The sequence below is a fragment of the Prionailurus viverrinus genome, chromosome B4, assembly GCF_022837055.1.
Source record: "Prionailurus viverrinus isolate Anna chromosome B4, UM_Priviv_1.0, whole genome shotgun sequence".
Classification (NCBI taxonomy): Eukaryota; Metazoa; Chordata; class Mammalia; order Carnivora; family Felidae; genus Prionailurus; species Prionailurus viverrinus.
Window position 1 is genome coordinate 2,487,660 of NC_062567.1, and position 13,901 is coordinate 2,501,560.

General features: G+C 57.4%; 1 protein-coding gene across 3 annotated transcripts in view; it reads left to right on the top strand.

Moving 5' to 3' along the window:
- PFKFB3 (6-phosphofructo-2-kinase/fructose-2,6-biphosphatase 3) overlaps positions 1–13,901 on the top strand; it is a 75,922-nt gene that overhangs the window by 57,265 nt on the left and 4,756 nt on the right. For 2 of the 3 annotated variants that reach the window (XM_047868237.1, XM_047868235.1), the window contains exons 3-14: positions 302–398; positions 1,092–1,158; positions 1,590–1,664; positions 2,022–2,078; positions 4,710–4,834; positions 5,317–5,524; positions 5,733–5,879; positions 6,015–6,119; positions 7,487–7,616; positions 8,413–8,475; positions 8,606–8,670; positions 10,389–10,562. In XM_047868237.1, coding sequence (XP_047724193.1) covers positions 302–398; positions 1,092–1,158; positions 1,590–1,664; positions 2,022–2,078; positions 4,710–4,834; positions 5,317–5,524; positions 5,733–5,879; positions 6,015–6,119; positions 7,487–7,616; positions 8,413–8,475; positions 8,606–8,670; positions 10,389–10,562 — 1,313 coding nt within the window. Of the gene's footprint in view, positions 1–301; positions 399–1,091; positions 1,159–1,589; positions 1,665–2,021; positions 2,079–4,709; positions 4,835–5,316; positions 5,525–5,732; positions 5,880–6,014; positions 6,120–7,486; positions 7,617–8,412; positions 8,476–8,605; positions 8,671–10,388; positions 10,563–11,991; positions 12,015–13,901 lie in introns of all 3 variants that reach the window. The other variant, XM_047868236.1, reaches the window with a different exon arrangement.

Here is a 13,901-nt window from a genome sequence, read left to right on the forward strand (position 1 = left end):
CCGTGGCAGCCGCCCCTCCACACAGCCTTAGGACGCTGCACCTGCAGACGGGGCAGTGGAAGCCAGTCCCTGGGAAGGTAGAGCGGCCCCAAGCAGCGTCAGGTCTGGGGGAAGCTGGGCTGCCTTCTGGGCTCGCAGCCCTGGGCGTGGAGGTCCGCTCTCCTGCCTCGGTATCTCAGCAGAACCTCATTCAGGTTGGTGTAGCTGTGTAGGCTCGGTTTCCTTTTTTAGAGAGAGCTCCCAGATGTTGGTGGCTCCTTCCTGGGGGGTCAGCTAAGGGTTCCCGCCTTTGTCCCCACAGTGTTCAACGTCGGGGAGTACCGCCGGGAGGCCGTCAAACAGTACAGCTCCTACAGCTTCTTTCGCCCCGACAACGAGGAGGCCATGAAAGTCCGCAAGTAAGGCCCGAGCTGCCGTGGGGTCTGGGCTTGGGTTTGCTTGGCTTCCCGAAGCTGGGTTCTGTCGGAGAAAGAAGCTGGTCTGCGGCGTGGCTCCGCTGTGGCCATGACATGTGACCCCACCTCCGGGTGTGTTAGGATGAGGTACCGCCTCTGTGAAACTCACTGCCTCCTCTGCTCCCGGAGGGTCTAACTCGGCCGCTGGTTGATACAAATCAACAGCAGTGTCTCGTTGGGAGTGAACAAGGCCATTTTTGCGGAAAACCTTCCGCTTCCATTTGGAGAGGATTTTTCTTGTAAGCCCAGGGTGGTCGTGAAACCCAAGTGCCATGGCGCTCAACCCTGACAAGTGTCGTAGGGTCACCTGGGAGCCTGGGGAGATCCGGATGCGGGCTGTGCCCTGCATAGAGCCGTGAGAATCCATCGGCCGGACCTGGGCATCAGCTCTGTAAAAGCTCCCAGTGAGATCTCGGGGCGCAGCCCGGGCATGAGCCTCATTTCCCACGGGCAGCCGCAGCCGCCTGTCTGCGGGGCTGGACTGGGAGCCTGTGGACCCGAGTGGACTGGGCCCCGCAGCCCCGGCCAGCCTGGCGGTTTCCTCACTCTGCTCGCTGGGATGAGCGGCGGGTTGCTGGGCCTTCCCCCGCCGGATGGGCTGGCGTGACGCGTGCTTTCTCTTCCTGCCTGTTGCAGGCAGTGCGCTCTGGCTGCCCTGAGAGACGTCAAAAGTTACCTGACGAAGGAAGGGGGCCAAATTGCAGTAAGTCCGGGGGCGGGGTGCCAGCTCTGTGTCCGAGGCCATAGCACACGGTGCCCTGGGGAGACAGAAGCGTAAGCACTGCCCCGGGCAGTGCCGAGAGCCGCCGCAGGGACACCTCGAAAAGGGACGAGTGCCTGTGGCCTGAGAGTTGAGGGGAGCGACGGCCTAGAGCAGCGCTGGGGGGGCCAGGAGAGTGGTTAGCGAGGGGCGGACCTGGGGCACGGCTGGTGCTGTGCTCTGTGCCCACCCGGCCCCTGTGTGCTGGGGCGGGGGGAAGGGGTGGACCCGGGGTGGGGGCTGCCGCTGCGGTAGCCAGGGGTCCCTTCCACGTGCACCCTCCCCTGTGTGTAGCTGTTGTTCGTTGGCTCTGAGTACCCTACTGTTCATCTCGAACGTGGCCTCTCTTCACGGCCCTACTGTCTCCCCATCAGGTGTTCGATGCCACCAATACCACCAGAGAGAGGAGGCACATGATCCTTCATTTTGCCAAAGAAAATGACTTCAAGGTGAGCGAAACTTGCTCTGGAGCATGCGGGAGCAGGGAAGGCAGCTCGGGGACGGGCCGAGTCCTGTGTCTCTGCTCCGGGCCTGGTTCTCTACCTCCCGCTGCTCTTGTTTTGCTGCGGACACATTGGGCCTTTCCTGTGGGGGCTCTGGGAGGGGGGGGACGGTTACCCAGACCAGGGTGTGGGATGGGCAAAGGACTCAGGGTTGAGCAGGTAGTTCTTTGTATGTGTTTGGGTGTTCGTAAATGGGGTCCTTCCTCCTCAAATGAGGTTGGTGACATCACAGTGACACCAGCGTCCGCGCTTTGTGTGTGTCACATTTGTGGTTTTCTAACTTTCCTCTTTGCTTTCTTCCAGGTGTTTTTCATTGAGTCTGTGTGCGATGACCCTATGGTTGTGGCCTCCAACATCATGGTAAGACAACGTAGGACCCCACTGTAGGGCGACAGTCTGAGAAAAGTGGGGAACCAGCTCGGGCCCAGAGCAGTAACTAGACGCTGAGAACGAGCCGGCCGTCCCAGCCTGTTGGTTTTGTCTGAGTCGTGGGACCGGGAAGGTGGGAGGTGTGGAGTGGTGTTTAATTTAGAAGCATGTTCTGTGACCTGCCCTGGCTTTATCTGGGGTCCTTGCAGGCGGTTGGCAGAAAGCAGCCTTTGCGGGACCTAAGAGATAAAAAGCAGGGTCCTGGGAACAGTTTCTGTGAGTGGCAGTAGCTTGGCAGCTGGGTGGGGCAGGGCTGCTTGGGACAAAGGGCAGCTCACCCTTCCAGAAGGGAAGGAAGGCAGCAGGCTGGACTCTCTTTAGCTGTGAAGGTCCCCAGTAGAAAAGAATGACTGTGTGTTGATAAAACTTCATAGGACACAACAGACTGAAAGGCAGAATCCCCAAGTGTGGGAAAAACGGGGGCAGTAAAACTGTCTTCCTGCTGACGTGTCCGTAACATACCCTTCTCCTCGCCCTGTGCCGAGGGGAGGTTGCCCAGGTAAACTGAGGGTAATTGGCAGCTTAATGTGATTAATTCTTAAGTTTTGTCACCTGAAAGCAATATACCATAAATGGAAGCAGTTACCATGAAGACTTTACCACAGGTCACTTTCTCATGTAGCTAATTTTCTGTGCAGCTTAAATACATGAGAATAAGCCGTGTCTCTAATGAAAAGCAGGTCTGATGCTTCTACAGGGAATGCTGGGGTTTGCTGCGTTACAAGTGGGCATCTTTAGAGGGTTGCTGAGGATTCATTGGCTTCCGATGTTGGAACTTTTCTCCAAGGCAGTGGGAATGTGTACAAGCATTTCTAAGAACGGAGTTCATAGCTCAGAAAGGGCTGTTCACATTGTGGAAAACCCAGATGCGTTTCATCGGGTCCAGAGGAAGAGGCCCAAAGGACGGGGAGGTAGAACAGAAGTCGCTGTGATCTGGACAGAGGGTTTTGCTCCGTTCCTTTAGTTTCAGTCTACTAGCTTCGTCTTGGTAGCGAAGCACAGCGTGGACGCAGAGTGCATTTTCCACAGTGAGCAGTCAGCACGTGCGTGGCTAGGAGCTCACCACCGATCTTGTCCTCTGTTAACACATCCAGTCGTTCACCCCGACCCTCCGGGTTCAGGAATCTTGTGTCTCCGATTAAGCCCCAGAGCAGCTTTGCAGGGTAGGCCTTCCCAGCATGCTCTCTGGCGGCGGCCATGCTAGGGAGAAAGGGATTTGGGAATTTAGATTGTTTTTCATCGTGGTAAAATATACAATTTACCGTCTTCACTGCGCAAGTGTTCAATCCCGTGGCACTCAGCACGCTCAGGTCTCTGCACCGTGGTCACCACCACGGATGCGCAGAACCTTTTTATCTTCCCAGACCGAGACTCTGCCCCCGTGAAGCGCTGACTCCCCACTGAACTCAGGTTTTGTTTTGTAATGTTTATGTATTTATTTTGAGAGAGCGAGCACGTGAGCTGGGAAGGGGCAGAGAGAGAATCTCAAGCAGGCACTGCAGAGCCTGATGCAGGGCTCGGTCTCACGAACCGTGAGATCATGACCTGAGCCGAAATCAAGAGTCGGACACTTGATCGACTCAGCCACCTAGGTGCCCCTGAACCCGGTTTTTTGTTTTTAAGAATATATATATTTTTGATGTCTTTATTTTTGTGAGAAAGAGAGAGTGTATGTGAGCAGGAGAGGGTCAGAGAGTGAGGGAGACGGAATGTCTCCGAGCTGTCAGCACAGAGCCCGACACAGGGTTCAAACTCACAAACTGTGAGATCGTGACCTGAACAAAGTCAGACACTTAACCGACTGACCACCCAGGCGCCCCTGAACTCGGGTGTTTAAAGAGTGTCTGCCTGTCTCCTGGCAGTGGTGGTGGTTGTAGAGGAAAAGAGCACGTGCAGGAACAAATTTTGCTAAAATTTCGCTAAATTTTGCTAAAAACCCTGCCAGGTTTCTCAGACCTACTGTTCACTTACAGGGGATAGGTGAGTCCGAGGGCTGTTTCTTCTGCTTTCTCTTCCCATAAGAGCAAACCTTAGAAAGGACTGGGCCTGGTGGAGAAGCACTAGTTGAGGAGCAGTTACAAGCATGTGGTGCCCCATCCATGGGTGGTGGCAGGACGAATCCTGCCGGGCGCACAGGGCAGGGCATCACCAGCAATTCGGGAGCGTGCCTTCACTGACCAACAGCCTGGCCCTTGGTGTGGGGAGTGCTGCAGGTGTGGATCCAGAACTCGAATTGAGGCTTGGCGGTCTGGGGATGACCTGGCTACCGGGTTGACCCCGAATCGTGGCCCCATTCGGATGTGTTCAGTAGAAGCCTGTGGCTTTCCTGTGTACGTCCTTCCAGGGAGCGATCCCCTGTCCACTGTGGGTGCTCTGCCTGTGTCATCACTGGGTTAGAACTCACGCCCCGGTGTATTCCTTTTTTTCTTTTCAACGCTGGGTGGGATCATCGTTACTCTGAGCTGGTCTGTACTTTCCCTGTTTGCGAGCCCCAAATCCCGCTTCGTCTAAGCAGAAAGCCTTCCAGCGTGATTCATCAGCTGCCTCTTTGTGGTGTTACAGGAAGTTAAAATCTCTAGCCCGGATTACAAAGATTGCAACTCAGCAGAAGCTATGGACGACTTCATGAAGAGAATTAGTTGCTACGAAGCCAGCTATCAGCCCCTCGACCCTGATAAATGTGACAGGTAATAACGAAGAGGTGACTGTCTCTGACTCTTCTGCTTTGGTAGAGTTTGTTTGTTTTTTAGTGTTTTCGTGCTGTCCGTACAAAGCACTTGCTCCTGGATCCTTTTATACACTGTCTTTTCAAACGTCTTTAAAAAAATCCTTGATTGCGTATTCCGTGTGACTGTTTCCGGCACTAACTGTAGAAGCACGGAAGTACACACGTGAGCCCCGTCTTGCTCCTGTCCCCTTGACATGCGTGTCCTTTCTCTCTGCTCTGGTCTCCCGCCTCCCTCTCCCCTCTTCTGACCACACGCTTCTGCGGATAGTGCCCACGTGTTCTGTCTCCGAGAACACAGATTCAGTCTGCGCCCTCCCCTCGCGGGTCTGTGGGGGCTGAGTCTCTGCCATCGGCCGGGGCCATGGGGGTTTACACCCGGGCTGGCTGGGCTGGGCTGTGCTATCAGCGGAGTTCTGATCGGCTGGTCGCCTTCCCCGGCAGGGACCTGTCCTTGATCAAGGTGATCGACGTGGGCCGGAGGTTCTTGGTGAACAGAGTTCAGGACCACATTCAGAGCCGCATCGTGTACTACCTGATGAACATCCACGTGCAGCCCCGCACCATCTACCTGTGTCGGCACGGCGAGAGCGAGCACAACCTCCAGGGCAAGATCGGAGGGGACTCGGGTCTGTCCAGCAGGGGCAGGAAGGTAGGGGGAGCCGGGGGCAAGGCGGGCTGCCGAGGGGCTGGGTGCATCCCGTGTGTGCAGCGTGCGTGCATGCATGCGTGTGTGTGTATGTGTGTGTGTGATAGTGTAGTCACGCCCCTGATGCGGAATGAGACAGGTCTTGCTCTGCTTCTCCAGGAGGGGCAGGAGCCTGAGTCAGGCCGTGTCCCTCTGTCCCACGCCCGCGCAGTTTGCCAATGCCCTGAGCAAGTTTGTGGAGGAGCAGAACCTGAAGGACCTCAAGGTGTGGACCAGCCAGCTGAAAAGCACCATCCAGACGGCGGAAGCCCTGCGTCTCCCCTACGAACAGTGGAAGGCGCTCAACGAGATCGACGCCGTGAGTGCCGGGGCCTGGCCTTGGCCGTGGGGAGCGGGAGGGCACGGAGGTCTCTCCCCTGGGAAACGAGAGCCCTCGCAGGCCCGCACGTGCCACGTTGAGCGACTCGAGGTGACGTCTGGGTGTTCCCGCCAGGGTGTCTGTGAGGAGATGACCTACGAGGAGATCAGGGACACCTACCCTGAGGAGTACACTCTGCGCGAGCAGGACAAGTACTACTACCGCTACCCCACCGGGGAGGTACGTGTGCCCGCTCTCGCCCGCGTCACTCGGTGCAGCCGGCGTGTGCTGTGCGCACGGGAGCTGGTGACAGGCCAGGCTGAGAGAGGGCTGCGGGGTCCCAGGTGGCCCCATTTGGGTAACTGTGCTCAGCAGCCACGTGCTCCGGGAGGAAGGGGCAGGAAGGGCTCTTGCATCCCGCCTGCCCCTTACGCCTTCTGATGCCTGTTCCCGGCACTCTCCCTTCCGAATCCAGTTTTCCTAAACTGAGCCTTGTAGACGGCTCCAGGAGAGGCACAGGTGTATTTTCCTGTGAGCTCCAGCGAGAGATGTGTCTCTCAGATGAGCCCATGGTGGCGTGGGAGGCAACAGCAGTCAGGGGTGATGGCTCACCCTGTGCGCGGGTTCCCCTTTGACTGCAGACACGATGGCAACTGTGTCATCTCAGGTCCCGCGCATCACTGATTTGCTGAGGGAGCCCTGGACGCAGCCTCCGGGTGATGCTCTGGTGTCGGCTGCAGGCAGCCTGGTGACACCTGGCGGGTCCTTGCTGTCTGCGGGCCGTCTCGGTTGTCTGTCACGTTTCAGTTTCCTCCTGCTCAGGGAGCTCACCTCCTCCGTGGCCCTTGTTCCCGGAACCTGATTAGTGAGAGAACAAGGGAGACCACAGAGGGATGGGCGTGAGCAGGAACCTTGGTAGCCTTAAAAGTCACATGCCCACCCATTTTTTTCAAATTTTTTTTTTTTAATTGAGCGAAAGTTCACACAATATAAAACTCACTAAAGTATATGATTCAGTGGTTTTTAGGTGTATTCATAGTACCGGGCAACCATTACCACAAATTCTAGAACATTCCCTCATTCCCAAAGGAAACCCTAGCCTGTTCCCCCCTCCCCCAAGCCCTGGAAACCAAGGGTCTACTTCCCGTCTCTGTGGCATTGCTTACTGTGTACGTTTGACAGAAGGGGGTCATACAACATGTGGTCACACTGTGTATGACTTCTCTCACTCAGGGGACGTTTTCAGGGTCCCCCACGTTATCAGCGTGTGTCCGGTCGTCAGTCCCTCATCCCCCCGCGTGGAGAATTAGGAGGCAGCCGTTAGAGGGAGGACGGCGGGTTTATGTTCTGGCAGGGGATGCGTCACATCCTCACCAACACCGGGACGGCCTCCCTTTTCTAAGAAGCCAGTCGATGTCGGTCCCCAGGGGCCCTGAGGGGTGCAGCCCTGAAACACCGCCAGCTGTGGATCGATTATCCATCCGAATCCGATCGATGGCGTGTTCTCTGGTTTCTAACGGGGGAAGGGGCGTGGCTGAGGCGCCAGAGCCCCGCCCCTGCCCGCATGCGCCTCTGCAGCAGCACCGACCGGTCCCTCTGTCTTGCAGTCCTACCAGGACCTGGTGCAGCGCCTGGAGCCGGTGATCATGGAGCTGGAGCGGCAGGAGAACGTGCTGGTCATCTGCCATCAGGCCGTCCTGCGTTGCCTCCTCGCCTACTTCCTGGATAAGAGTGCAGGTGCTGCCGACCCCCCCACGAAGCCTGCTCTGGGTGGTGGGGGCGGGAGCCCGTGGAGTTCCGAGAAAGGGCGGAGGGAAGCCAGCCTTTGAGTTGGGGGATGCCGCGGACCAGCACCTTCCCCACGGGACCACGCGGGGTCTCTCTCCCCGCGGGGTTCACTGCTGCTGAGCGTTAGGAAAGGCCTCGCCTGCGCCTCCTGCTGGAGCCTTCAGAGCACAGCCTCCCGCAGGTCCCCAGCCGCTCACCTCTGGGGGGGTGTGGGCAGCCCACCTCTAAAGAACAAAGAGCCCAGAAAACTCTAATGAGACTCTTAAAATTTAAGCCTATGTCTACCCAAGGCTCACTTGAATCCTGACACACCTAAATTGTTCGGGGAATGATTTTTTTTTTTAAGTTTATGCATTTATTTTGAGAGAGAGAGAGAGCGGGAGATAGAGAATGCTAAGCTGGCTCTGAGCTGTCAGCACAGAGATCATGACCTGAGCCGAAACCAATAGTCGGATGCTTAGTCGACTGAGCCAGCCAGGCACCCCTGATTTTTTTTTTTTTAACTCTAGTGCACCGTGCAAGGGTGGGCTTGGGGTTTGTTTTGATTCTCGTCTTTTGGCCAGTGGTTTTTCTAGGCTGCCTGCCTGGAGCAGGGGGCCTGTGTGTAGCGGGGAGGAGGAGACACCCCTGTCTCCTGCTCAGCCTGGACTCCAGGGGCACAGACGACAGGCAGAAGCTCTCACTGGGGACCTGTGTGTATCTGTCCTCAAGGCTCCTAGCTGATCGCAAGGCCTTTTCTTTTCAGAGGAGATGCCTTACCTGAAATGCCCCCTTCACACCGTCCTGAAACTGACACCTGTCGCTTACGGTGAGTATGGGGACACAGTCCCGGCCAAGATGTCCCCTGGGACTCTGGCTCCTGGTGGCTCTGGGGCTGTCAGCGGCCTGTGCCCTCTAACCGGAAGCCAACCCCTGTCCCCCCCCCCCCCCCCCCCCAGGTTGCCGCGTAGAGTCCATCTACCTGAATGTGGAGTCTGTGAGCACACACCGGGAGAGGTCAGAGGTGAGTCTAAACGCCCCCTGCCCCCTGCTCCCCAGCGTCCCCGTCCTGGCCTCCATCCCTAGAGGGTCCCTGTCGAGTGACAGGGCCAGGGGGTGTGAGCACTCAAGAGGTCCCCGTGTTGAGTTGCCTGCAATTGAACCTGTGTCTTTTAGCGGGTTCTCTCTGGAGTAGTAGTTGGTTTGAGATTGGCCGGCCTTTGTGACCTCCTCCCCTGCTCTTCCTCAGCTACCGTGTGTTCCTATCTCGTGTTTATATGTGGCTGCTTGGCATTTTCTCTTTCTCACTTTGCATGCTTTTTCCCCCCATTTCGACTTAACCCATGACGTGAGTATTAAAGAGGGAGACGCATCCTGCGCTTTCAAGAGTAGGCGTAGCTCAGTTACCGTCGTCTTTTCCTTTGGGGCGGCTGAGATGCCTTCCAGGTTCTAGAGTCACTGGTTCACACGGGATTAGCAAATCCACTCAGTCGTCTGTGTACGCTTCGGTGCAGAATTACCAAGAAGATGGAAATCGTGGAAAGGAGGTGGGAGGGCAGAGATCAGGTGGTTTGGGCAGGAGGGACTCGGGGCACGGCGGGTGGAGGCTTTCTGCAGGAGGCCCCGGCGGTAGAGCAGATTGCTGCCCCGGATGCGGTCGGGAAGGAATGTTGGGTTGACTTCGTACCGAGTGTCAAACAACAGCTTTTGGCCAGCTGACCGTTTCCCTCACACAGAGCGTGGTGTTCCCGTCCGAGCAGGACACCTCTCTGTTTCCCAAGGAGCTCGGTCCGAAGGTCTTGGCCTTAAAATCCCAGCTTCCGCCAGCTTGTCCGGCCGGGTGGCCACAGGGGAAGCGGGTGGGCCAGCCTTGGCCCTGTGACGGCCCCCACTTCTGAACGTGGGTGGTGGGGTCCCACCTTTCTTCCCGGCCTGACTCCGCCGGCGGGGCTGGGCCGGAACGGGGCTCCGATGGCCCCTGCACACGCTTGCCTGTGCCTAACTGGGGCAGTGTCGAGGGAGACAGAGCTCTGCGCAGGCCCCTGGGCTAGAGGCTGCAGAGCCACAGGCCTGGGGACACAGGTCCTCGCTCCACTGTGTCGTCACTTGGCGGGAAGGCTCGTGTTTGGGCCTGGCTTGCCTTGCTGCCCACCTCGGGGTTTCTGCACCTCTAGTCCCCCGGCAGGGGTTGAAGCCGGCACTCCTCGTCCCAAGCCGGGGGGGGCAGTGATGGGCAGCGGACGCTGTTCCTTGTCTGCTGTGCAGATCCTGGCTCACGGTCAGCGCAGGGAGTCTGGCACCGACACCTTCTCCTCCCTGCCCTCAGTGGTTGACCTGGGCCTCCCACTCAGGCCTCCCTCCCCCTTCCTTGGCTCTCTTGGAGGCTGGCGGCCGGGTTCTTTTCTCCGACCTCATCATCTGCCGCCTTTGAATGACTGTCTGCAGAGCTGGTCTTGTGTTCTCCCTTCGCCTGCCTTGAATGTGTTGCGCTTGTCCGAGTGGGTGTCTTGGAATGTTCCGGCACAGGGGCTCAGGAGGTCATCCCTTGTTCTTGCAGACTGGGGACGCAGGACAGCATGGCACCCCTGCTGGTCCCCGGGGCCAGTCGCCGCGGTCAGTCTCGTATCTGGGAAATCCAGAAGCAGAGAAATGTTTTTGGTTTGGTTTGGGGTTTTTTTGGCTTATATACTTCCCCACTCCTTGTAACTGTCGCCTTCTCTCTTTTGTCTTTGTCTCGCTTAGGATGCAAAGAAGGGACCTAACCCGCTCATGAGACGCAATAGTGTCACCCCACTAGCCAGCCCCGAGCCCACCAAAAAGCCTCGCATCAACAGCTTTGAGGAGCATGTGGCTTCTCCCTCCGCTGCCCTGCCCAACTGCCTGCCCCCGGAGGTGCCCACGCAGCTGCCTGGACAAGTGCGTTCTCCCCTCTCCTTCCTCACAGTCAGTCTGGGTCGGGAGGAGAGCAGCCGTGGGCAGCGCGTGTGGGCGGTGGACGGGGAGAACGTGGGCACGCCCTCCCACGAGGTCCGTGACACCCTGGGGTCCTTCCTCGCCGACCTGAGCGCGCACACCTCTTTCCTGAGGAGCAGAAAACTGGGCAGAGCAGAAGAAATGGCCGAGTCTGCGTCCCGCTCACATTCCCGAACCCTTTGTTTTCTCAAACAAGATTGAAGACAAAACCCTAGAAGTTTCCATTCAGCTCTGGGCCTTTGGCCATGTGTGGCCTGAGGACGTCTTTTCTGTCCCAGGCCAGTGGCTGAGGACCTTCCCTACGTGCTCCCTTGCATCCGGTCCCGTTTTTTAGAGAAAAGCGTGTCCCCCTCCGGAGCCGGGTTAGAACCTGGACAGCCAGACTCGCAGGATGGCCTGGGAACAGCCACTTTCTTTCATCACGTAGTTACTTTAGCAGGTAGTAAAAACACCAGTAAGCAAAAACCTAGCTAGGTTTTACTTGTGTCATGTGCTACGGAGATTAAAAGCTGAAGGCTCTTGGCTGTTGGACATTAAGATTTATTTTTTTCAGAAGAGCAGTCTTTTCCTCGGTGACAGCCAAGAATCTTGGCCAACACGTGAGACATAGAAACTCCTGGGCACATATTTGGGGGCCACCTTGAGGCCTCCCCCTCCCCCTCCACCCCCACCCACCACGTCTGGGCTCTTAACAGATAACTCACGGGCTGAATTTTGAGTCAGACTTATGAGCTCCGTGCTGAGGCCCACAGACTTATCCTGCATTTCTCCTCAAGCTCATTTGAATTGTGTGGTGTCTGGAATTGGGATGGGGGGGAGAGGGCGGTGCCTCGGGGAGGCCACCGAACCTCTTCAGGCCTCAGTTTTCCCATATGTGGAATGGGGGCGTGGCACCTACTGCAAGAGGCAGGGCCAGCGAGGTAGTTTGTGCTGAGCGGCCGACACGCTGGTGTCCCCCACAGGCAGTAGCTGTAGGATTTTACTGCGTTTTTCTGTGAAGGCTGAGAACCGAAGCGGTCTGCCTGTGACGCCCAGTTGTGGTGAAGACCGTGGGGTCATAGTTGGAAGTTCAGCGGCTGCTGTCGCAGACACGCGGGGGGCACTGGCCTGGGCCGGGGTTGGATGGTATGTGGGGCCGATCCGGAGGAGGGTCACGGAGGACGCGTGGCTGGGGCTCCCCCGACTTGGACGGGACCGTCCTTTGAGGTGGCCAGGCCAAATCCCCGGGGACGTCTGGAAGCCGTTGGGTGGGCCGGGCCGGGAGGCCGGACAGGGCTTCGTGTCCCCACAGAGGATGCCTTGGTTTCGAATGACTCGGGGCCTGTACCCTGTCCTCTACTGACTTCTCTCTCTCCGCTTTTTCTCTCTGCAGCCTTTGCTAGGGAAAGCCTGTTTGTAAGTATTTTTCTCTGAATCGTTTTGCCACTCGCCCCTCTTTCTCCTTGCTTGCGGGTTTGGCCTTTTGCCTGTGAAAATGCTGCGGGTGATGACGGTTTTGTCATATCTGATAGAGAAGGATGGGCATGGGGGCGGAGGGAGGGAGGATTCATGAACTTCTAGAAAAGGAGGCAAGAAGCCACACGGCCCAGCTGCCTTCAGCGCGTCTGGCTGCGGCACTTGCCGCACACGGCTGGCTTCTCGCACGCCCCTCGGGGTCCCGGTTACCAGTGCTCGCGGTGGCCCGTGGCTTGACAGAAGTCTGCTTTTTCCTTCAGAGTCAGATTTCCGTGCCAGGCTGGGTCTTCTGCCCCTTGCATTGTCTTTTAAGTTCTGTGCCTCCCCTTGGAGAGGCCTTGCGCGTCAGAAGGCAAAATCTGCAAAACAAACGGAGGACAGACTCTTGGTGGGAGTGTGGTGGGGGGGTGCAGCCCTGAAGCCCCCCCCCCCCGCTTCTGTCCTCGCAGAGGCTCCCGGACCCTGACACCCTGGGAAACCGTAGTTCTGGGTCCGGTTGTCCTGTACCGGCACGTGCTTAGCCTTAAAAGTCACGTTCAGGGTCAGGTGCAGCGTTCCGGTCAGACCCTTGGTTTCCCCTCTCCTTCAGCCGGAGCTCTCCCTGCAGGAAGTTTCTGGTTAAGGGTCCGCCGGAGCGCCTGCTGGATAATTCAGTGTCTCCGCTGTTCCAGTGCGCCTCACCCCAGCCCCTCAGGTCACACCTGCCCGTCCTCCCTTTTGCTGATTAAGTTCTTTTCGCCACTTGATGCAAAAACTGAGCTGGCTTGAGGAGTCCAGCCTGTCAGCTTCAAAGCGGGGCTTGTTCTTGGAAAATAGTAGCGGAGCATGGTGCTTCGATTCCGTGGCACCGCCTGCGGGGAAATCTATTTTGGGATACTGGACAGCTCACGGCGAAAGTGCTTGCTCACGTGTGTTCTGTGCCTTTGGGCTTTAAAATAAGCCCAGGAGGTCTGCAGGGCAGTTCTGTCCCTTTTACCAGATGACCGAGGGGGAGGCACCTGCCTACGGCCGGCCAGCCGGTCAGTAGCAGAACCAAGACTTGAACGGGTCTCCTGGTCCTGAAGGCTGACTGCTTTCTCTCTGCTGGTTTCTGGGAACGGTCAAGGGACTGCTCACCTACCCCTGTCCCGGGCAGCTGTGAGACACCGGGCCGAGCTGTTGGGCTTCCTTTCTAGCCCTTGCAGGGTCCCCATGCAGCCGCCCTCCACGGCTGGGTGTGTAACTGTCCGTTAAATTCAGTCTTAAAGACGAACCGCCCCATGTCTGGTACCTCCTTGAAGTCAGGCGTAGAACACGGAGTGCGTCTAGATCAAGAGTTCCCCTTGGTGAAAACGGGCCTTTGGATTTGGAGCCTTCCGCTTTTGCCTCTGTGCATATTCTGTTCTTTTTGGGCCGTGGCCTGATGTTGCCAGGAAAGAGCTCTTCCTGCTGGGAGGGTCCTCTCAGGCACATCCCCCCACCTTCCGAGGTTGACCTTGCCTGTCTCTGTGGCTAATAGTGCTTCCGGCTAGAATGCCTCCAGTTCAGCAGAAGTGTCTCCTCTGGACCCGCCACGCCACTCTGGGGTCCCAGCATCCAGCCCAGCCTGGGAGCGTGGGCCCGTGTCTGGGATTGCAGACTCCACAACTTACCGCTAAAATCGAACTGAGCCGGGCTTGGATCTCGGTTTTACTACCTTCCCTCTTTAGAATTCTGGGTGAGGTGACGCAATTCTGGCATATCTACTTCCTTGTCCATAAGGTGGAGGCGGTGACACGTTGAGGTGTTTTTGATCAGGAGAGTATACACGTAGCACTTAGCAGAGTGCCCGGTGCATACTCAGGGTCC